The 25,393-nt window shown below is 45.7% G+C and overlaps 1 protein-coding gene across 3 annotated transcripts in view; it reads right to left on the bottom strand.

Moving 5' to 3' along the window:
* MID1 (midline 1) overlaps positions 1-25,393 on the bottom strand; it is an 805,692-nt gene that overhangs the window by 154,383 nt on the left and 625,916 nt on the right. For all 3 annotated transcript variants that reach the window (XM_078657585.1, XM_078657583.1, XM_078657584.1), the window contains exon 4: positions 5,039-5,146. In XM_078657585.1, the coding sequence (XP_078513711.1) occupies positions 5,039-5,146 (108 nt within the window). The remainder of the gene's footprint in view (positions 1-5,038; positions 5,147-25,393) is intronic.

Genomic DNA, 25,393 nt, shown 5'->3' with positions numbered 1-25,393 from the left:
GAGGTTGACACAATCAGTTGCCTGGTTTTAATGTGTTGCAACTGCTCTGTTGGTGTCTTGGGTAGGACAGTATATATGATGTTGCAATAGACTAGACAAGACACTAGCAGGGCTTGCATTGGACCCACTATGTTGCATTGAAGGCGAAGGAGGCAGGGAGGATCCTCCCTTTGCACAGGAAGATAGAAGTGGACACCTTTATCTAGAATATTAATAAATGTGGCGAATGATAAGCGTGCACCAAAGATGACCCTTACGTTTTCTATTTCCCGGTAAGCGATCATAGGGGATCCAAGGCTGATAGGCCATTCAAAGAGGTAGACGCATGGACTGGAACTTCCTGTCATAAAGAAAAGAGTTTTGGACCTGTTTAGAAAGAGGAATCTTCCTTTCATTCATTGATGTATGTGTTCAAGACATTTGCTGTATGTCTACACTGACACTGTTCTGACAGATGAGAATCTGTGTATCATCTGTATTTTTCTGGAAATGGAGTAAGTATTTACTCAGTACTTTTTGATTGGGGGGATGTGCACATTATCCAGTGATGGTGAATGAGATGAGCCTAGCAGCATAACCAAACTTGTGTTGCATACTGAAGAAACTGTAGGTCCAATCCCTGCCTTTGGACATTGATTTGGAGAGGGAAACTGCACCATACACTGCAGCAGTGGTAACAGCAGCCCGCTCAAAGTCTTTTTAAGAGATTTGTTAAACCATGCTTCATACTGTATGAGCCTTGGAGCATAAGTGCCTCTTTTGAATCCATCAAGGATGGTGAGGAGTTCTTTTCTAATGTTGGTAAGCATTGATTTGCTCCAATCATTGGTATGTTGGCCATAAAGGATAATGTTTTGCCCATTGTGTACTTTTAGTTGTTTTCTTACCTCTTTCTCCAGAATTGGTATAGAATGTAGTAGCTTTACTGCACCCATACAAGAATGTTAAGAGGTTAAAAAGTTAATTAAATACTGGAGTTTCCAAATAAGGTTTTTCAGAGGAGCTTTCCAGCAACACCCCTACATTGGAGTCTGCAATCCACTCTATTGTCCTTAAGTAAAAGTTAACAGTCACTGGAAAAGAGCCAGCCAAGTGCCTCATCCAGAATTGTCACTCTGGTCTGAGTGGTGGTATTTATAGGATTCAAGATCATTTAAGTAAGCACTCCTGAATTTCTGTAGATGTGGGACTACTGATGTGCGAAATGTGTCAGATGTGGGGTACGGAGAAGTAGATGTTCTGAAGATGCTGCACCCGCTAGTAGCAGCAAGATAAGGCACCAGGAGCTCCTAACAAAACGTGTAGATATTCTGCATCTGCTATGGTAATTTCTCTCATAAACTTGTAATGTTTTTCATTGCTGGCAAAGTGACGACAGCCTGAATAACTGGGATAGAGGTAAAGTCTTGAGTTTGGGATCACTGCACTGGCACTGAAGTCGGACCAGAATAGCACATCCTGTGTAGACAAGTAGAAGAACCAGTGCCAGACTTACATACTCTAATGTTTTTATGTTCAACACATGAAACAGTCATATCAGACAAAGTTATGAACCTGTAAATTCCTCTGCAAGAAACCCATCTTCCTATCATATGTTTCCACAGAAGGTATGTGAGCACTTTTGGCAAGACTAAAATACTGTCAGCTAAACTATTGGGCAGGTTGTCCAACTGAATTGCCACAACACTCCAGAATTGTCGGAGTTTATCAGGACAGCTTTGCTTGTATCCACATTCACATTTCTCTTTCATGATTGTTTGGTCTTATTGAGTCTCTACTTTTAAAACATTCTCATTTTCTAAGTACATGTCTAGGGCATGCCTGCTGTTATTTGCAACTGTCCTTAAGCTACAGTAACTAAATCACTGACCCTTGCACTTTTAAGGAGAACACTGCACCCCATCAGGCCTTATAAAGGAGGGATGACTTATTGTTAGCTTTAGGGATCTTCCTTGTTTAGATAAGTTACATCTTCAGCTATTATATGCAACATCTGGGACTTCGCTGGAGTATCATTAGAATAGAGGCGTACAACCATGGCAGCAGTCTACGGGTCTAAGCATGGCACAGAAAAAGCAGCATGCTGTCCACAGCTGCCAAACAAAACAACACATCTTTTCTTTAATACCTCTGAGAAATGTCCGACAATTACAACAAGCATTTACAATGCAACGGTCTCGCCTTTGCAAAAGTTAGAGCTATTGGCATTGTAAATGACAACATTTTTATTTATGTGTTGGTTTTGAAACAGATAAATAAATGGCATTGTCATCTACAATGCCAATAGCTTAATCTCTCGCAAATGCGAGACCTATTGCATTTGCACCCACACACACACAGAGCAACACTCAGAGCCACATGCACCCACACACACACAGCCACACACAGAGCCAAACACACACACAGAACCCCCCACACACACATAGAACCCCCCCCACACACACAGAACCCCCCCCACACACACAGAACCCCACACACAGACAGAACCCCACACACAGACAGAACCCCACACACACAGGTAGAACCCCACACAGACAGACAGAACCCCACACACAGACAGAACCCCACACACACAGACAGAACCCCACACACACAGACAGAACCCCACACACACAGACAAAACCCCCCACACACAGACAAAACCCAGACACAAACAGAACCCCACACACACAGACAGAACCCCCCACACAGACAGAACCCCCCCACACACACACACAGAACCCCCAACACACACACAGACAGACCCCCCCACACACCCACACAGAACCCCCGCCCCCACACACACACAGACAGAACCCCCCCACACACACACACACACTGACAGACAGCCACCTTTCCTGTCATCCAGAGCAGAAATCTTGACTCTTACCATAGCTGTTCTCTACTCTCTGAGTACACATACTCACTCACCCATGCAGGTGGGGCTATGAAATAGCTGTGCCTTCTGCAACATATACGGACACGTTGATGTATAAGGCAACTGACCGATACAGCCGAGAAACATTCAAATGAAGCCATTTGATGGGTGAGTCATTGAGGGCTCTGGTGGGGGCTGTTAGATTAAATAAATGTAAATGAAAATAACGCACATTAGGAGCTGGCAGCGGTCAGTAGCAGTGTTTTGTAGCAATGGTCCCTGCAGGAGTGTGCCAGGCAGAGAAAGAAGGGGCGAGGCTGCGGACGCACCACTGGGCAGGGTTTTTAAAGTATGTCCCGGCACTGTGGAACAGAAACCAGGAGCCCGCCATGGGCCCCAGCTTCATGGGCGTCAGAGAAGGGGTCCAGCTTGAATGAGGGGTGATTCAGGGGTTCAGAGCCACACTAACATTGAGGGTGTGGAAATATCAAAAGAGGACACTCCTTAAGTGGGGAGACGGGAATTCAACGAGCGAGAAAAGTGACACCAAAAAAGGCAGGGGTAGACGCCGTGATTAAACAGGACATAGAATGGACAGCAGACATTGGGTATATAAAATGGTACATGAGAAGTGTGGGAGATTGAGAAGTGCGTTCCAAAGTTGGCTGCGGTTTGAGGCACAGTGGGTCTTCTAGAAATAGACAAGGGTTTAACGAGGAACTTCTCAGGTGTGGGGAGAAATGGCACTGGAGGAAGAGGGGTGCACAAAGTAAGGAAAGGGGAGTGGCAGTAGTAGGAGAAGGAGGCCACAGACAAGAAAGAGAGGAGTACCAAGGGAAAGGACAACCCTCGATCGAACTAGTGCACGTTTGTCCGTCCCTTTAGGACACCGTACTGTGAGGGTCAATCAGTACCTCTCCCGTCAGGGCATACAATCCCACCCCCGCAGCCCTTAGAGAAAGCGACGACCTCGGCCACAATTGTCCGTCTTTGTCTAACCGTAAGTCCCTAAAGTTCGACCATGCACACAAGCGGAAGACCCCCAGCCCCGGATGCCAGTGCTGTACGCCTCCCTAATCCACTACCACTCGTCACCTCACCTTTCCCTGCCGCCCGTTCCCAGCCGACTTCTTCCCCAAGCTGCCATATTGGAGAGTCGGCCCGCAAATGTCTCTGTGGAGTAGGCCGCGTCGCGGAGCTCGTGGGAAACGAAGTCCTAAGCGAGGGCTGAGCCTATGCCCTGTGAATGGCACCATCAGAAATGAAAAGTACTTATCCCAGGATCCTTTGCGTAGTCTGTCGAATCCCTTTGCGTGGTGGGAAATGTAGTTTGAGTGCCTCACTGAGGTTTGCTTTCTGTAACAGACACTCAACACAATTGGGCCGACGCACAGCAAAGTGTGGACAAACCTGTATCGGACGTACCACAATATAGGATGCAGAAAACACAGGGACACAGACAGACAAGCGCCCACTGCCTGCCAAACTCGTACCAAACTGGCGCACACACCTAGCCAGACGCACACCAAGCGATGGATAATGCGAGAGGATAAATACGGCAATTAGTTCAATTACTGTCTGCTCCACACAGCAACCGCATTCAGCCAGATAACTGAACAAGGAAGTTTTAATCCAACAATGAAAACAAGACAAGCCAATACGTGAACCTACCCACCTGCCTCAGCTCCTAGAAACAAATGGCGGCCGCAAACATCCTGGGGAAAAAAAAATAAGACAACACCCACCACCGCAATGACGTTCTAAAAGGGGCGGGATGAGTAAAAATCGCCGGAACGCCCACAAATCTGCTCGGGCAATGACTGACAGATCTCTCTTCCAATGGCTAGCCTCCATTTATGGAGCTAGCCAATGGAAGAGAGAGGCCGGACAAAGCCCCGTACTATTCTAACATAAGATTTCGCCTGCGCAAACACTGCTGCGCAGTGCTACGCCAGGCGAAACCTAAAAAGGTGTCATACTTGATTGTTTATAGATGGATGAAGGCTTGTAAACAGGGGCATTGATCTTGAAGTACAGAATTTCACTGGACCAAGGAATCCTGGTGGGCTAGAATTTAAACTTTTGATATCTGATCAGATGACACAAAGAGCTTCCCCACTTGCAGAGATGTTAAAACAACTTAATATAGAAAGGCACAACATTGTACTTCATTGAACTTACCTTTCCCTCTTTAATTTTGGTTCCAATAATTTGCCTTCTTTGCTGGATGATTTCAATTAGTTGGTCACTCTCCTCTATTAATTTTGTCTCTTGCCGTGATGCATTTACCTACAAACAAAAGTTACAATCACTTTAATGGAAATGATTTAGTGCGCAGGTAAAATACAACCTTTTAGTTGTAGATTTAATGCTTATAGGAAGACGTGAAGCACTACCATTTCCATTGGATGTTGAATGGAAAAGGCTGAGGACTTTAAATTTCCTCAATTTATAAGCATTTGCCATAAGGGATAATAATAATAATAATAATCCACATTTGTAAAGCGCACAATCACCCGTAAGGGTCTCTAGGCGCTGGGGGCCGTCGGGAAGATTAAGCGAGCTATTGCCCAGAGTCACATGGTGCTGGGCTAACCTGCCGCCAGAGCCGGGGATCGAACCCTGATCCCAAGATTCCAGCGTCAGTCGCCCTAGCCGCGGCGCCACACCTCTCTGATGCGCTCATCCATCAAATAATACTTAGACAGTTGCCTTGTACAACCCAAAATGTATAACCATTCAATGTTTGATATCCTCACATGACACCATTATTCTTAGTGCCTCTTCCTGCTTTTAAACTACTATGAACAGCATTTCTGATCAACTAACACAAACATAAATACAAATACATACAGACGGGAAAAGGAACTCCGGTGTGTTCCAACGCTGAGCAAAAAGGAATCACCTCTACTACATCTCTTAAAAGTAAGAGGATCAGTTTAAGCCTTGCTGTCTGTCTTTGTGAACGACAATCCCTTTCTGCTTAGTACCTTCCACCATGCTTACACTCCAGGGATGCTTCTCTGCAGCCGGTGTCAGAGAACCTTTTAATGCATCGTTGGTTAGACGGAGGGACACAAGGTTGAGGCAGCTCTCCTGTCACCTCGGAGGGCGTCTTATTATTTTACCTTGCCTGCGAAGTGAAGTCGGAGCGATTGGAGCAGGACGCGTGCATCGTCACATAATAAATTGACATTACCAGTCTTGTGTTGGAAGCATCATCCGGAGCTGGTCAATAACTGTATTTTAACGCATTGAGGGACTCGTGTGGAAGGAGGCTTTCCATCCCCGCTCTAGCGGTTCAAAGGAATTGTGCTGGCTGTAGGAAAGAGAGGAATAAGCCTGAGTATTGACATTTTAAAAAGGGAAGAGGCCACGCGCTATTGGAGTCAGCAGCTCCAGGGAGAGTGGGCTGTGCAGGAAAACCCAGGAGTCTTCTTAATTGTCTCCCCTGCAGGTTGAAGGTGGACTGCGCCATCCATGTAGCATTGAACTTACCGCAGCATTTTTAAATCTTGTATCCCATGCTACAGGTGCAAACTCACATTATTCCTACTGGGGTAGCAGTCTGAGCTAAGAGGACTGGCCGTATTTACAAGACTAGGAGCCATACCTGTCGTTTTGTTCTTTGTGTTCCCTACAGCCTGGGGGTGGACTGAGCAATTCACTTAATTGGAATGTTATCTTCTAGTACACAAACCTGAGATCAGCTTTGACAGGCACACCCACCACTGTCCCCTCTAAGGTGGTATATTCTCCCAGAATGCAGAGGTAGAATTGTATGCAAATGTGTTATATGCGATTTAATTCATTCAGTGTCTGAAAACAGCACCCTTCCCTCAATTTACACTTTTAGAGACAGAGGAAAAAATTGTTTTGGGTTCCCTGGTTGTACTTCACACGGTGACCTTGCGCCATGCAGAGTGTGACCCCTCAACCCTTTTTCCTGACTAACCCAGGTGATCCCACTATACAATGGAAAAAGTGGAAAAAAGTGTTTTTGAATTACGCAACTGTGTGTGGGCCTAACCTTGGCCTGGAAAGGAAGGTAGCATTGTTAGCGTATTACTTGGGTGCGGAAGGAGAAGAGGTTCTAGACCACCCCCCAGAGTTAGGGACACAAGAAGCAAGGGGTCTCAATGAGTTAGAAGTAAGTTTAAAGAAATTGGATTTACACTATCTCCCCAAGACTAGCACAATTATGGAGAGGTACCACTTTGGGAGGAGGACACAGAAGGAGGGGGAATCTATTGAAGATTTTGTCTCTGAACTGAGGAAGCTAGCAGCTACGTGCAAGTTTGGTGGGGCAAGTGAGGAAAGAATCAGGGATCAGTTCGTATTGGCTTGCAGAATGGAGCGTGTGCGAGAAGAGTTGTGGCTGAAGGATGACCCACCTTTGAGGGAGGTTCTCATCATAGCTAAACAAGTTGAGCACATGCTACAGTGTGTCAAGGAAATAAAACAAGACACCGGGGAGAAAAGAAGCGAAGATAAACCTAATGTCAATGAAGTAGTGACCGAGGGTGAGGCCGTGTCAGTGATCAAAGGTCAGAAGGTGGCGTATAGAGAGCAGAGGGTAAGCAAGTTGGGAGGAACATTCAAGGGCACCTGCTACAGGTGTGGCAAGCAGGGGCATCTTGCTAATGACAAAGAGTGTCCCGCCCTCAGGTTTACATGTAATAAGTGCGGCAAGAAAGGTCACTTCAAGCAGTATTGCAAGAGTGGGCTAGGAGCTGGAAGACAGAGTAGAGACAGGACGAACGAAGTATGTGACGAAATTGTAGTGCAGGTGAAAGAGTTACAAATCCAAAGTCTTGTTGATGCCACATGCGAAGAAATAGGAGTACAAGTTGATGAGAGTCAGGTCAGCAGCCCTAAAGACACAATAAAAGTGGGGAGCACTGAGTTAGATGCTTTGTTTGATTCCTGTTCAAGGATAACCATTATCAATGCAAAAGAATTCACTCGTGTGTCCAAGGGGAAGATAGTTTTGAAAGGTATGGACCTGAGACCTGGGGGGTATGCTGGTCGCCCCATCTCTATGAAAGGGTATTTCCTAGGAAAAATCGAATACAAAAACAGGACAACCGTGTCCAAAGTGTATGTGTCCACTGTCGGGGATAACATCTTGGGGTGGCAAGCTCAGAAGGAGTTGGGAGTCTACCTCAATCCTAATAGTAATCCCCAGATCCTGATACAAGAGATACAAGAGCAAAAGACTAACGTAGTGACTGAGTTCAAAGAAGTGTTCAGAGAGGAGCTGGGATGCTTGAAAAACTACTGCCACAAGATAAAACTTAGAGAGAACGCGAAGCCAGTCGTGGCCAAAGTCAGGAAGCTTCCCATAGCCATCCAAGAAGAGGTCAAATCTGAATTAGAGAAATTGTGTAAGGCTGGTGTCATCGAACCAGTTGAAGCGACTGAATGGCTAGCGCCCATCGTGGCCGCGAAGAAGAAGGATGGGTCGGTTCGGCTCTGCATCGACCTGAGGGCATTGAACAAGGAGGTCGTGGTTGATAGATTCCCCCTGCCCAACATCACTCAAATGATGAGCATGCTTGAGGGGGCCAAGGTGTTTTCCACTCTCGACCTCACCTCGGCCTACTTCCAGATAAAGCTGCACGAAGAGTCTCAGGAACTCACTGCATTTGTGACACCTATGGGCGCGTACAAGTTCAAGAGGATGCCGTTCGGGTTAGTCTCGGCGGCCGCCGTATTTCAGAGACTCATGGGGAACATTTTGAAAGACATCCCAGGTGTCATGTGCTACCAGGACGATGTACTCATCTTTGCCAAGAACCATGAGGAACATGATGAGAGGCTGAGGCGAGTACTGGGAAGATTCAGGTCACAAGGTCTAACGGTGAAAAAGGACAAGTGTGTGTTTGGTTGCGCTGAACTGGATTTCTTGGGACACAAGGTGACAGCTGAAGGAATATGTCCCAAAGTTGAACTACAAAACACCATTGTTAATCTAGCACCTCCGACGAGTAAAGACGAAATCAAGTCAATGATGGGAATGTTGGAGTTCTATGGAAAATTTATAAAGAACCTGGCAGGAAGGACTTACGCCATCAGGCTGCTGCTAAAGAAAGAGACAGAGTTCAACTGGAGTCAGGAGTGTCAGAGGGAATTCGAAGACGTAAAAAGGGCACTTACTGAGGCCCCCAGTCTGAAGTCTTACATACCCAACCGGGCGACTGTGGTCACCACCGACGCAAGCGCTAAGGGACTGGGAGCAGTCCTCACCCAAGTAGGCAAGGACGGAGAGGAAACCATAGCTTTCGCGTCAAGATCACTCCAAAAGTCCGAAAACAACTACTCGGTGATTGAGAAGGAGGCCCTGGCAGTATCATGGGCATTAGGGAAATTCAGAGACTTCCTGTGGGGCACACAGTTTACTCTTCGCACCGACCACAAGCCACTGGTGGAAGTATTTAGCAAAAAAGGCCTGGATGCCATCTCCAGTAGGATCAGGCGGTGGGTGGTCGGACTCCAAGAGTACACCTTCGGTGTCGAATACGTCCCAGGAGCGCGAAATTTCGCAGCAGACTGTCTGTCAAGACTGGTATATGAGAATGAAGTGAGGGAGAGCCAAGAGAAGGTGGATGATGAAGCGGATGAACTACAGATGGAGAATGTCTGCGCCATCCAGAGGGCACTAGGAGAGGAAACATGGAAGAATGCACTGAAGGAAGATGAGGTCTTGGAAGAGGTGTTCAAAAGAGTAAGAAACAGGTGGACCCACGAAGATAAACAGGAGGGAAATCTGCGACCATACTGGGGGGTCAAGGATGAACTGTCCATAGTAGACGAGTGCCTGTTCAGGGGGACGAGACTAGTGCCACCCACGTCGGTCAGAGACAACCTGGTCGAGATAGCCCACGAAGGACATATGGGCCTAACAAAGACTAAACAGAGACTCAGAGAGAGCTATTGGTGGCCAGGCATGGACCTTGCCACCGAAAGGAAGATTAGAGACTGCATTCCCTGCATCAACAGTGACAAGGTCTTGAAGCAAATCACACCCCCGATGGTATGCAGGCCGCCACCGTCAGGACCCTGGGAGGAGTTAGCATTGGACATCGTGGGTCCTTTGTCTGGAGAGCTGCGCACGCCGTACATCCTAGTACTCATGGATATGCATTCTAGGTGGCCTGAAATAAAGTTAGTAAGTGAAGTCACTACTAAGACAGTCATCGGATTCTTGGAAGAGGTGTTCATCAGGGAAGGGCTACCCAGCAGCATTCTCACGGATAATGGGGTGCAGTTGTGTTCTAAGGAAATGGAGGACTTCCTTGGTGAGAGGGGCATCAGACACAAACGTTGCGCTCTATATCACCCCGAAACGAATGGCATGGTCGAGCGTTTTAACAAAACCCTCAAGGAGAGCATACAGTTGGCCAAGGCCAGTGGCTTAAGCTGGAAAGAAGAAGCATGGAGGCGGGTAGAAGCGTACAGGTTCACACCACACCAAACGACGGGGGTCACGCCTTTCGAGTTGCTCCGCGCAAGGATACCCAACACCAAGCTATCCCCGGGGTGGATGGGGTGGCACAAGGGATGGTCAAACCACTCAAAAGAAGTGAAAAGCCAAGAGAGACAAGAGGGAGCAATGGCAAAAAGGAAGGAAAGATACGACCAGTTGAAATCCACACGAGAGGCCGGATTCAAAGTAGGGGACAGAATCAAGATCAGAACCCCAACTGGGAGAGCTAACTGGTCAGAGTACAGTAGTCCAACCAAGATCACAAAATTGTTCAAAAACGCTGTGAAGACCCAAGAGGGGAAGATCTGGAATCTGGGGAGAGTAGTGAGGTTTCACCCACCCGGGCAAGACTCAAACAGTGAGGGGGAGAGTGATGCGGAGAGGAACAAAAGGCCCAACACTAAGATACTGTTGCCATCCCCCCACCCCAGTGTCAAGCCCAGCAGGAGAGTGACCAGACTCCCCAGACACTTTGATCAATATGTCATGATGTAACATTTTGCGGGAGTTGTTGTATTGTTATATTTCTTGTGTTTTCTTTCCGCAGGGGAGGGGGATGTGTGGTATCTTCCGCCTGCATTCCCCCCCGGCGACTCCGCGTGTGATGGAGCTGCTCGCGGTGACATCACTTAGAATGTCACCGCGACCAGCGTTCCAAGGCGAGCGCCGGGGGAGATGAGGAACGGCTGTCTACGAGGAGGCTGTGGCTGAGGTCGCAGAGTTAAACTTAACTTAAATAAACATCCCTGGTTAAACACACGTGGTGTCATTCGTGTATCTGGGACCCTTATCACAATGTGTTTAGTGGCTATCAAAGCATGTGATTCCTTCTGTTCAGAAAGGCAGATACTCCTACATCTAGCACTTCTAGCCCTCAATCTGCATTCCTCTTTTTGTGAATCATTTGAATCTACCAAATGTGATCCATTCTTGGTTCAGAGATCTACAGAAACAATGCAAATGCGGATTTCCTTTTGAACACCATGCGCTGCTTGCAAACATCAGATGTCGTGGTCTGTGAAGAGGCAGACAAGCTGATCATGATGCCATTGGAAGGCAACGCGTCCCCTCAGATCTTAAAAATGCATTAGGGGTTCGAAATGTTGAAAAATGTGCTGTGGTTGAAGGATCCATAGGGATTGCAAATGATTCATAACAGGTGTTTTATCCAATACTACTCTAAAATGTCATGAACCAGAAATCCTGAAGGAGCGGCAAAGGCAGTCATAGTAACATTTTACGAGAGAGGGCACATTTTTAGAAGTGATGGACATAAAAACATACATAAAACCAGAATTTTTCAGTATAAAATTCCAATAAAAACAATTCAATAAATTTCTAAGAATGAATTAAACTGCTATAGACAAATGCCGAATATCAATTATTTTAAATGGATAAAATCTAAAATCATAAAACAAAGTCCATCATTTTTAACAGAACAGGGGGTATTGCACATAGGTTACATAAGTTGAGTAGGCCCACATATTTACACACAATCAACAGTAGTAATTGATCAATAATCAGAGCCCTTCCGCAACAAGGCCATACGGATTACCCAAGCCCATTTCAGAAATTTAGCCATAGCAGTAGCAATTAAAGGGCAGGGGTCAGTGCTTAAAATTCTTAAGGCCTCTGCATGCCTGCGTATGCCAATCACTCTACAGATAGGCTTGACCCACATGGCTCTGGGTGCATAATATAAGGGGCAAAAGAAGAGGAAATGACTTATTGTTTCTCGTTCTTCACCACACTTACGGCATTTATCCTTACCGTTTTCCCCTGCCCAATTGGCTGTAAATGACCTAACTGGAAGGGAGCCTACTCTAAATTGGAAATAGAGTTTGCGATCCTGATGGTTTTAATCAATGACTGTACTTTGATTAAAGTGACCGACACGAGCACTGGGAAGACCTTCAAATTGAGGTTGTGTACATATCTACGTCGTTATTTAAAGTCATCTATTGCATGTCTCATAGCTCCCTTACGAGAATGCCTTCAGTTAGATCTCAGATGGAACTTTTGACAGTCAGTGGGTAAGTCAGTAGGGACTGGGACGTTTTATATTAGAGTCACGTTTAATGTAGAAATATCCCAAGTAAAGCAGGGAGACTCATTATTAACTATATGTTAGAGAAATTCAATATTGAATGCCTTTACTGTCTACTTTTTTTAGCAGACTGTTCAAGACGAGAAGAAATGGAAAGAGATGGATGGATGGGAAGGGAGAGAGATGAATGGGGAGGTAGAGAGATGATTGGGGAGGGAGAGAGATGAATAGAGCAGGTGGTGAGAGGAGAGTGAGCGAAGAAAGAAGAAACATACAGGGTGAGAGGAAGAGAACTATAGAAGTACATGAGAATGTCCTCAACCACAAGCAATAGTTTATTAAATTGGTAAAATTGCTTTATAAACACAATGGGTAAAGCGGAGTCCGTGCTGACATTGTGGTATGCTCTGGCATTCTCTTTCAACACACCCCAATGGGTGCACGAAGGGGGATTCATATTCAGTGCCCTGAGGTAGTCAGTAAGGGAGAGGTAACATATTTGCAAGACAAGTGTGGCTGGTCTTCTAATAATTTTAAAATACCCATCCACCACCTTCTTATCAGGCCTCTTGATAAATAATGCGTTCAAGTGTCCTTAAAAGAGAAACAAGTCAGAACAATTACCTGCTGCCAATTCTATTTCTTCAATATAGCACATGCTTCGAAGTAATTAAAAGAATCATGCATGGTAGGCTTCATTAGGAATGTGAGGTTTGCATTTCTTATGAGCAGGAACTCTGCTTAGAACTCCCTAGCATCATTTTCATATGATGGAAGAAAACAAAAGGCTCCATAGATCCGACTTGTAGACGTTTAACCTTGCATCTTTGCTCCACGCTTCGTTGGTCTTCCACATTTGGCCCCAATATCACTCTTTATATGCTTAACTAGTTTTTTTCCCTCCCACCACAATGTCACTTTCAGGTGTTTAGCATGGCAGACACACACCACTAGTACTGTGCTCACTTTGCAGGTCCTGCTCCTATCTGCAGTGGCAAGGAAGTCACACTGTTTCATTCATCCTCTGCAGCTAGCCCAATGTGCATTTGGGAAAATCAAATTTATACTACTGGATCCCTGAGGAGGACACAGAGATTTTTTTACATTTAAAAGATGACCTGATGATAAGTCAATTTTTCTTGAAGTGTAACCATTTTTGCTGCAGGTTGTACATCACAAATTTTAATGATCTACCTCGTCCTGACATCTGGTTGTTGATCAGAAATAGTTTGGGAATTTCTTTAAAAATATAACAAAAATAACGTGTTGGTGGGAGAGTGTGTGCTTAAAGCCTTTGTGATGTCATCAGACTGAGTTCAAGAATTCTGGTATTTTTACTCAATCTTTAGATAATTTTATGAGCCATTGCACACTATCAGCTCAACCTGCAATACCTTTTCAACCTTCCCAGGAGGAGGGTTTAGGGCACGATTGTATAAAAGGCATGACACAGCAAAGTCTTTGAATTGGTACGGTTTGATCTTGTGCACTTATCCAAATGGTAGGGCACTCGCTAGTACTGACCAGGCAGGAAATCAGTTTTTTAAATTATAAGTTTGATTCATTAATTACGAGTTTTTAAAAACGGCTTCAAACAATTGGTAACAAGCTGAAAAAAAAGTTTTTCAAATGGTGTGTTTTTTGTAAAAAAAAAAATATGAAAATTAGATACACGCGCAAGTTTTTTTCTACAAACAAATGTAACTTATTTTAAAGTTTAAGTGGGAAGCATGCATTACAGTATGATGTGCAGGGTATTTTTTTTTTTTGTTTGCCGGTATCAACTTTTGGAACAGACGTGAAAACTTTTTTTCTCGCAGGAACACCTACAAATTTGGTGGGAGCATTTCCACTGATACAAAAGCCCCGAATCAGGAGCAGAGAACTCAGCCTGAGAGCCTTCTGGCCAGGAGCCCGCTGGACTCCGCGCTTCAAGGGCACAGCTAATTGAAAATAATATTGCTGTACATGAAAGAAATCATTTCCACAACATGCAAACATTAAACCTCATTTGTGAATAATGACCAACATAATACCAACTTCATTACTATGACTAAAACAACTGGAACCTGTACAAAGACTGGATAGGGTGCCTTCAATCCCAGTATTAAAATATTTAAACAGTTAAAAATGTTTGTAATTAACGATAAGAGCAGTGCAGCTTTATGGGAGAGATATCCCTGCCCATTTTCCAGAGTAAGATCAAAAGAAGTGGAAATTGGCCCACTTCCACACAACTGCACAGGCTCAAGGACACTGGGAATTTACACTGTAGGATAAATGTCCGCCAGACACAAACAACCAGATTAACAGAAGGGGGAGGCAGCCAGCTCGAGATTTTTTCATTCTCATAAATATTTCGAGGTGGGTGGATTCATTCATTCAAAAAACATTTCTACAATAAGAGATAAGGTAGAGGCCAAAAGTTAGGATATATTTAGCTGTGTCTCAAAAGTGTGAGGGTTGAAGCAGCAGGAACACGTAAAACACAAGACAGAGAAGTTGTGCGGGAGCTGTGAGTGCAGTCTAATACACCACTTGGAAGGGGCAACGTCTTGTTGACTAATACGGAATCCAGAAGTTAAGAAATCATTTTGAATTTCTCAAGGGATCTTGCAACATTATGATCGTGAGGAACCCATTATCCAGTCTGCAACATTCATCATTTTTCGTTGTAAGATTTGTAACTATCTTCTTACACCTTGCAGAAGGTATGTGCCTGGTTTCCAAGCGGCATACTTGTTTTGTTGGGACAGTGACAGTGCAGAAAGCGAAACCCTGAAGATACCACTTAAAAGGGTCATTGTTATGTTTCCCCATGTAGTATTGACTGTATCTGTGTCACCGTGGTTCTCGAGTTTCATACTGGCTCGTCTGTATGAACTGCAGAATGACAGCAGGACTGGGGACTGTGAGCTGTTAGTTGCTAGACAATGCAGTGCGGTACTCTTGGAGACAGACCCTTTGGCAATTCTTTAGCCTTTCCTTGATTTCCCAGCAGACCTTCAAAATAACCAGCAGTAATGTGCCCTTTGATTTGCATCATTACTTCTAGGAAACCAATCCTATAGAAGTGTACAGTTCACAGCTCTACAGCTTGGGGTATGGTGTAGCGAAAGAGGGGGTGGCGGGCGGGGGGGGGGGGATTGGCGAGAGTTCAGGTGCATACCCCAAACTCCTTGATAGCTTCCACGAAGAATTGGCACCTCTAGCCCAACATAGAACCGCCCCTGAGTACTAAGGACTAGCCATTGCAGTTGTATATATCTATTGTGTATCTGGCGGTAAAGTGATGGAAAGGCTGGAGCCATTTTGTGGCAGTGAATGCACGCCGTAGAGGCATTGAGTACCTTTCTTTCCACTGCTTTCTGAAGTTCATCCACTGGGCTTCTGCATGCAGAGGCCGGCACTGCAAAAGAGTGCCAGTAAGAAAATTCAAGGGGAGAAAATACAGGGCCTTCTTGGACATAAATAACTTTGCTATACCAGTGACAAATGCAGCCATAAACATAATATAGGAAAGAACTGCTTCCGCAACACAGTTTGACACAATGCACTACGTTTGTGGGTTGGCCAATGCAGCTTACAGAGTTCAACACCATGAGATTTCAATGCCCAACCCACATGCCACACCATCGCAAAATGACTTCTTGCTGTGGGAGGATTTCATTGTGGGTAGACTCTGCAACGGTAAACAACCTTTACCACGCGGTCAAAACACCGCAGTACTATTACAACGCAGCTTTTAAAACCCAAGGGGGGCACTCTAGACTAAGGAATAGTAGATTTACTATTCCAACACCTTCCCTAGGCTGGAGTTGGAATAGTAAATTATACTATTCCTAAGTCCAGCACCCTACAGCGCAAGCTGTGGTAACGACTTGCATTGTAAAAACTGCGTTGTGATGTACTGCGATCATTTTGATCGCGTGGTAACATCATACATCCCTCTGCAACAGTTTGGGTGACGATGAAAGTTATTCTTTCAACGTGATTTGACACCGAAAAGTCCAAATACTGACAGTATCCGCAACAGCCACTCCCTGCCAGACCATTCGTTTTGCCACTTTTCATGCTGATCAAATGTCCCCAAAACATCTGTATAATTTTTCAGCCTTGTTACCAATTCTGTTGTTACATGGAACACCATACCACAGAAAATAAAGTTTCGAAGGCAGGCGCGCAACACCCATTGCACTCACCGGGCTTCAGCCCCCCCCGTCGTGTGTGACAGCCCGGGATGAGACAGATCTCGGGCACACACACAGCCGCACCCGAACGTTTCACAGGTCTTTAAAAGACCATTTGAATGTTAATTAGGCCTTGCTGTTGTTTCACCCCTTGTTGGAGGCCCTGCAGCTCCACTCTGCCTACTGATTAAAGGTTCACCCCCCCCCCCGAAATTTTTTCTTAGCCCCCCCCCCCCCCCCCGAAATTTGGCTCTAGTTGCGCCTCTGTCCGAAGGACTAGAACAACCTCAGAGATCTGAAGTTATCTGCTATGACAAGAATACGGTGATAACCTCTTGAACTGTTCCTCCAAGAAAATTCCCAAATCACAGGAACCTTGGCAGATCAGGGCTTCTGTCGGCCCCTATGATTAAGTGACACTGCATTGCCGTGCAACTCGTTTTCCTTATGTACTGTTTAATTGTCCCAAATTTTACAGATATTATTCCCCTGTAGAGAACTGTTAATCTACTTAGAGAAAACCAACCAACTTTCTCCAAGGATTGTTTACAGCAATAGAAAAGACAGCATGGCGTAATTTGTACCTACAATCATAAACATATCTGTCTATTTGCTCTTCTTCCTCCAACCTGCAACTTGCCATTGCCCAAACATTTATTAAATGCTTTGCCTAGGTCAGTGCTGCCAGCCAAGCCTCTTTCTTTAGACGAGCCATGTCTAAAGAAAGGGGCGTGGCTGCCATTAAAGTAAAAGCGCGGTATGGGGCGCTTTTACAAAAAAAAGCATTTGTTTGTTAAGTTGACAAACAAATACTTTTTTTGTAAAAGCTCCATGCCGTGCTTTCATTTTAATGGCAGCCATGCGCCTTTCCTTAGACTCATATTGTTTAAGGAAAGGGGCGCGGCCGACATTAAAGTGTAAGTGCGGCATGGAGCAATACAAAAAAAAATATATATATATATATATATATCTAGCTCCCAAGTTACCCACAGGCAAGGATGCACTAAACAGCAAGATCACGGGTGAGAGCGAACACCACAGTCCGATATGTTTCCAGCTCATGTCATAGATTTTAGCCTGACGCGTTTCTGAACTTCTTGTTCTCATGAGAGGCTCGACAAATGAGTTTGTGCTGACACACCCACACTTAAATACCTTGTTTAGCGTCCTTTATGTGCGCAATGCTTTCTGGATTTTGTAGTGTGTGTCATCATAAAGGACGCTAAACAAGGTATTTAAGTGTGGGTGTGTCAGCACAAACTCATTTGTCCAGTCTCTGATGAGAACAAGAAGTTCAGAAACGCGTCAGGTTAAAATCTATGACATATGAGAGCTGGAAACATATCGGACTGTGGTGTTCGCTCTTACCCGTGATCTTGCTGTTTAGTGCATCCTTGCCTGTGGGTAACTTGGAGCGAGGTATATATATATATATATATAGTTAAAGAAAATATGCAACCTCGTTTGGCACAGCAATTAAAGCCAAGGCACAGCCACCAATGTCAGCGTGACGTGCCATGCTATGTTAAAAAAAAAAAGTTAATATAGCTCTTGCGAGAAAGCATGTCTTGCCTGTAACAGCAGGCTTGAGAAAACCATTAAACAAAATAGTGCTCAGAGGCTGTAATAAAAGTCTACTGAGCAACAACACATATAAAAGGGGGTGTCCTCATACGAGGTTACAAATGAAGACAAGGCAGTACTAATGAGGGACTAACAAGCCTATTAACAAATCAGAAGCCAGCATTTATGAAGGACAATGACAAAAGCCAATGACAAATATGGGCGGCGAGTGGGCAGGGCTTCAAGTGCATACTCCAATACAGCATTCCTCGCAGAGCAGCGAATGCGCTGCCCAGGCTCGACCTAAAAATAAGGCAGCAGGCACAGTGCAAGTCCCTAGGCTTCTACAAAACTTTGGGCATGAAGAATTTTCACACTGTCTTGTGAACTTCACCAGGGTTTACACACATCGAAAAATAGCCCTAGTGAGTCCTCCAAGCAAGAGACATTCTCTACTTGGAAATTAAAGTGGCCCTCGAGTTTACGTTCATTTTCAGGTGGTAACAGCACCACCGTCGGATTGGTAACGCGGGCATTCGGGCAATGCCCGAGGGGCCGGTGTCCGAGTTCCTGCTGTGGGCTGCTTTTTTGAGCAGTCTGGGGGCCGATTTGGGAGCTGTCTCTATTGTTCGAACAGCCAGCGCCCCAGTGGGTGTCTGAGTGGCCTTTCTATAGGCAGATTGGAGCGCACTGGCAGAGGTATCACTCCCTTTGTCTCGCTGACCGGTCCATTAATGTGTGCACATACTGAACGAGGGGCAGGGGGCCTGAGGAGAAGTGGCCTCACTTGTTTCCAGGTGTGTTTCAGCAGTGTAAACTAACGTGTGCATTTTTTTTTTTTACCCCCGCTTTTTTTTTTTATAAGATAACGCCGAAGCAGTCATTTGGGGAAAGGCATTATGCAAATGTGGGCCGATTTTTTTTTTGCGTGCCTGGGCCGATTTTCAATCCCAATCCAACCCTGAACATCACTCATTCGTTCTGCAGGAGCAGCTGTTCTAGAGAGTCAAAGAATGCTTTGCAAATAAACCAACAGGGCTGGTGAAGTGATCATGGGGAAATAATATCACCAGTGGTTTTGCTTTTAAGAGATTTGTACTACATAGGGACCACGACGCCAAGCTGTTGTTGAGGTAAAGGAGGATTGACCTGGTGGACTTTCCTTTACATGTGTACTTCTTATGTTATGGAACTTGCAAATAGTTTAGTGTGGGGACTTTGTAACCATAAAAATGTGATAAGTAAAGTATTTTTAGACCAATATAAAGTGCAACATACGTCAACCGAGTGCTACAGATGTGCCCACTGATTGAACCACTATTTTTTTTTTTTGCCAGATTTTCTTATTTGCCTTTTGACCACAGTTAATGTGTGGAGTCATTAAAAAAGAATCGGGTGAGTGTCAAAGAGCTGCACGATTAAGTCAGAGTTTTCTTACCCATCTGTAAAATGCAAATCTTAAAAAGAATTTTACAACACATTCGGTGACTTCTGTAAAGTTTATTTCGTTTCTACAGAGCTGGAGGATTGGATGTGCTACACCTTCAAGAGTCACTGACAGGCACTGTAAGGAAACTCGCCCTGCTTTCAGCCTCAGCTCCAGATCTATCAGCCAAGCCATGAACACCCACGCACATCATGAACTCACTCAAACACATACCTGGAAGAGACTCGTTCGGTTCACTGTGTGCACTATGCAGCATTCGAATATTGCATTTCAATACAACTGCAGAAACGACAACTGGAAAAAGCAAATACTATTAGGGAATGCAAGATTTAAAAAAAAAACAGAATGTGAACGTGAACGTGAACGTGTAAATAAATCAATGCCACGTACACCTTAAGGGTTGTAAAAGTCATTGTTGACAAATCGCTCAGTTATTGGCCAGTAAAATGAAGACGTCAATATACAGCCTGACAGGGACCTGATCTAAAGTAAGTTATAATTACTGTTAGGTCCGACTCCCGGCCGGATCGGGCGCCCTTAAAGCACTAGTCATCAGCATCAACCCTACTCCACAAAGCCACATTTAGAAAAAGATGAAAACGTACCTATAGAGCTCATCCCCATCAAAGACCAGCGTGGCACCAGACACCTATAGGAAGAAACACGCCCCGGGGTCAATATGTACTCCGTGTGTGCGTTGTGCCTGAAAGTTGCTACAAATAAAAGGCATGTGTGCCCTGTACTCATCTAGGTGCTGCTACGGATGCATTCTCAATAGTACGGGGTTCCTACACACGAGAGTAACAAAACCCAGTGGCGTAGTTTGGGGGCGGCCTCCCCCCCAACTTACCTGTCTGACTTGGGGCGGCAAAAGTGAGCCCCCCCCCCCCCCCCCGCCGCCCAACTATGCGTTTGCCGCGGGGGCAGAGGGAGACAACTCGCCAGCAAACAGACAACCACTTCCCCCCCACGCACCGTGACGGGCGGCCAAAGGGATAGCCACGCCACTGACACAACCTTGCTTAGAGGCTTAACACCACCCTTTCTCGTCTCTTAAAATACAACCTTATGCCCTTCATGCTGACATAACACGAAGACAGGCCAAGCTCCGAAATGTCCCAACAGCAAAGCTGCTCTATGAACATCAACCATTTACTACATGCACAGAAGTAATCTTGATTACACTATAAAAGATTCACTCATGCTAACCAGTGCTTAATTTGAGCAGCTGGTTTCCGGTGTTCGGCACTGGCGCTTGTGACAGTCTGCCACAAGGTGGCGCTGTATGGCTAATGTAGAGGTGACCAGAACAACAGTTGATTATTCATTCGATGTACATTAAAAATGACTTTTGCCTTCCGTACAAGCCTTTCTTAAAGTTTTGGTGGGCTGAAATAGTCCGGGTTGCCACACTTTTAGAAGTGTGATGGTAAGTAGCTGTGTTGTTACAGCGCTGGCAGAGGCAATGTGTGGTGCAAGCAGCAGTCTCCTCTTGACGAGAGCCCCAGCAGGTATGTTGTTTACAAGTTAAGCACTGATGCTAACGTTTTACGATGTATGCCCTTAAACCAAAAGTTGCGGATTAGGGCCGGATATGCCACGCCGGTTTTAGATTAAACACTTCTTCGGTAATGCAGGCTCTCCGCCATTTGAGTTTGTGGGCCGCTTAGTTCACACTTCAACCCGTCCAACAACAACAGGCGGGGAAGTCACCGCTCTCCCTTCTCTCATTAACAGAGGCCTTTCGGAAATCGCTGGCGCGGGCCCTTGTCGCGGGGGCACAGAATTACGGAACAAATGCCAGCGACGACTGGTCCCTCGCCAGCACTAACTTTCAATTTCCGTCAAACCTTTCCACCCTGAGATCTGGCGGCGGACAACAGATAGGTCACCACAAAAACAAGACAGGCCTTCTCGGAGGCGGAAATCCAGCATTTTGCCCCAATGCACTCAACTGGTTTAGAGAGTGTTTTTTAAACGGTGCTCCTGCGAGGCCCATTCGCCAATTAATTGTTCCAAATCTCGAAAATGCCTTTTGCTTTGTTTGTGGTAACTGCCAACGACAATTCACAGATAATGGAAATATAGTATTATCTCGTTTTTTTCTATGCATAGCGTTATTGTTTTTTCCCCACAGTGTGCCCATGATAGATGGCTTTTGATGAGTAACTTTGCTCCTTTATCTTTAGAGTAAAATTAGAACGTTTTTTAAGGAAACAGTTGAACAGGATGAACTGGGATGCATTACGCTATTTGAACCACAAACTAATCTTGATGTGACTAATGTACTTGAGTCAAAAGTAACGCTAAACAGCTTAGGAAGGGGTCTCCTAAACATTTTGATGGATTCTCCCAACCATAGGGTGACTAGAGGTTGAAAACCAACAAGCATTGGAAATGCAATAGGTCTCGCATTAGAAAAGTTGGAGCTATTGGTCTTGTAAATGACAAATATTTTATTTATTTGTTGGTTTTTAAAATAGCTAAATTGATAGCTTTGTCATTTACAACGCCAATAGTTATAACTTTCGCGAATGTGACACCTATAGCATTTGGAATGCAACATGTTTTGTATTTACGTGACTTAGATGGCAGCTCTGGTCGTTAGGCCACATCTCTAGAGAGCAGGAGAGTGCAGCAGGGGAGAGAAGCACAGCAATGCAATAGGTCTTGCATTAGGAAAGTTTGAGCTATTGGTATTGTAAAGGACACATTTTTTATTTATGTGCTTGTTTTGAAAATAGCGAAATTAATAGCTTTGTTATTTACAATGCCAATATTTTTATCTTTCGCAAATGTGACACCTATTGTAACACAATATGTGTTGTAGCACTGAGTGGTATGAGGGTGAGGGGTGTGAGGGTGAGGGGGTGTGGGTGTGAGGGTGTGTGAGGGTGAGTGAGGGGGTGTGAGGGTGAGGGTGTGTGACGGTGTGTGAGGGTGATGGTGTGTGAGGGTGAGTGAGGGTGTGTGAGGGTGTGTGAGGGGGTGAGGGGGTGTGAGGGTGAGGGTGTGAGGGTGACTGAGGGTGTGTGAGGGTGAGGGGATGAGGGTAAGGGTGTGTGAGGGTGAGGGGGCTGATGGTGAGAGGGTGCGAGGGTGAGGGTGTGTGAGGGGGTGAGGGTGTGTGAGGGGGGTGAGGGTGTGTGAGGGTGGGTGAGGGTGTGAGGCTGAGAGGGTTGTGAGGGGGTGAGGGTGTGAGGGTGAGTGAGGGTGTGTGAGGATGAGGGGGTGAGGATGAGTGAGGGTGTGAGGGTGAGGGTGGGTGAGGGTGTGAGTTGGACTACCAAGAGGACTTTTTAATAAACTCCAACTAGTCCAAAATGCAGCGGCCTATCTTATTTTGGCATGCCCCAAAAGACAATACTATGTAAAACTTGAGGCCTTTACATTGGCTCACATTAAACGGAGGATAATGTTGAAAACCGTGACCATCGCTGAGAGGGCCTGGCATATTTTCAGCTCTCTCTATCTACGAAGGAGAGAGAAACAGTGCCTCATAGCAGAACTCTAAGCTCTTCCAACGAGGGTTTAGGAGTTATCCCTAGATACACATGGAGAGGCTATGAGGATGCTCTTGTGCCTATTTGACAGCAAAAAACGTGAACCTGCTTCCCAAAGCACTTACATATTTGGATACAGAAAAAATGTACAAAAGTAGCCAAAAAAGCACTTAGGACAAATTATAAAGTAGAAACATATTTGATAGCAAGAGAGAAACAAAAATGTAGAAAAGTTTCACGTGATGTAGAGCAATGGAACGCCAGTAAAATAAAGTTAACCTGCGTGCAATCAAGAGTGAGAAAACCACGCCTGCAGCAGGGGGCGGAGCGGGGGGGGGGTGCGGGGGGACAAACAGATGGCTGCCTGTGGGAGGGAGGCTGATGATGGATGTGATGACTGACGGGCAGAAGGCTACATTACATTCGCGATTCAAAGTAAAAAAAAGCTGTTTTAAATCACCGTGGCCCCAAAACAAATATCCGAGCAAACGGCTCAATAAGCAAACACCAAGTGGCATGAAGTTAGGTAAACAGATCAACAGCCCGACACGTCTCGAGTTACCTGAAATTGAAATGAGGGAAATGTGCCTTTAAGCTAAACGCGCAGATCAGATAAACACCTTACTTCTTCGGGGCAGGGGGCATCTTTGCTTAGATTACCCTCTTTGCCAGTCTGATGATAGAAGCGCAATACCTTTTAAATGCTAATCTGTTACAGAGGCTAATCACCTTGTAAACACGCAGATTTCCCGAGCGCCCGCTTGTTGAGCCAGGAAAGTGGCTGCACCGTGACTGGATGACTGTGTAGCCAACATGGTAATCCTCTGAGTGTCATGAAAATGGCGGCCTTCTTCGTTCGCTGCGAGGTTGGCTTTGGTGACAGAGCTTGCCACATATGCATAGGGATTAGCCAGCGGCTGTCTTGGACATCAAAGAGAATGAAATTTTGTTGGGACACAGTTGACACAGCTGTGAAACTGCAGGGAGAGAGAGGGGAGGTGCTGGCGGCTGGGGAGGGGGAGGAGAAATGCGAGCCTGGCTGTGTGCGGGGAGAGAGAGGGGAGGTGAGGACTATATTTTGTTTTTAAAAAAAGCACTTCTGCAAAAACAAGAAATGGAAGGGAAACAACACGGCCGTGAAACTGCAGGGAGAGAGAGGGGAGGTGCTGGCGGCTGGGGAGGGGGAGGAGAAATGCGAGCCTGGCTGTGTGCAGGGAGAGAGAGGGGAGGTGCTGGCGGCTGGGGAGGGGGAGGAGAAATGCGAGCCTGGCTGTGTGTGGGGAGAGAGAGGGGAGGTGCTGGCGGATGGGGGCTGGGGAACAGATGGCGAAGACAGGCGATTTGATGCTGTGCACACGCATTTTAACTCATTGCGCTTGCGCATTGAGCTAAAAGCGCACATGCACTGCATCAAATCGCCAGTGGAATCGTGTGCTTGGTTAAACGCTGTTTAAGCCCCTATAGTCTCGAAGTTTAATTCCGTTTCCTCTTTGACGACGCTGATTGCTTGATGTTCGTCACTTCAGGTTAGTTCTTTTTTGGGGGGAGCCCCCCCACCCCCCTTTTTTTTATCCCTCGTTTTTTCCGTTTTGGGGGGAGACCCCCCAAACACCCCCTTTTTTAAATTTACCACACATACCTTTACTACGTATTTCGTAGTAAAGATATGCGTGGTAAAGCCTCTCGTTGTTACCACGCATGCGTTGTAATGCATGCGTGGTAAAGGTTTTCGTGGAAACGGCCGCGTTGTAGTGGCCGTTTCCTGTTGAATAGAGAGATCTGCATGGAGTATTGGGGAGGGGTAGCTCCTTGACCTGAATAGGGCTGTGCCTGGCAAGGTGAATGCTGACTCCACCTCCTACTGTGCGTCTGATGGCAGACCCCCTCTTTCTGAAAGGAAGGATGCTGCCTGGTAAACAAAGTGCTCCAGGCCTGAGCAGAACTGGTTCTGGCTAAGTTCAGTGACTAGAGACTTTTGAGAACAAATACTTTTTTGGGGTATAAATATCTGTGCACAAACCCCTGATTTTTGTATTGCTCCTGGATGTCAAGAAGAACCTCTGTCCTTGTTACTGAAGGAATCTGCAGGAGAGGACTGTCCTTGTGCTTGTGTGCTGTTTCTTCGATTGGCCTGCAGTAGTTCCCCTTGGACATGGAAGAAGAGGGAAAAGGACTTTTGAGAGACTTTTATTTTGCTAAGCAATCACCCAAGGGCTAGAAGAGAGCTAGCCTCCTGCTGGAGTCACAGGCACATCTGACTCTCCCACCAGCCTCCTGATTCCTCCCAGCGAGGATTT

The sequence above is a fragment of the Lissotriton helveticus genome, chromosome 8 (genome assembly GCF_964261635.1).
Source record: "Lissotriton helveticus chromosome 8, aLisHel1.1, whole genome shotgun sequence".
Taxonomy (NCBI): Eukaryota; Metazoa; Chordata; class Amphibia; order Caudata; family Salamandridae; genus Lissotriton; species Lissotriton helveticus.
The sequence above is the reverse complement of the archived record's forward strand: the minus strand, read 5'-3'. Positions and strand labels throughout refer to the sequence as shown.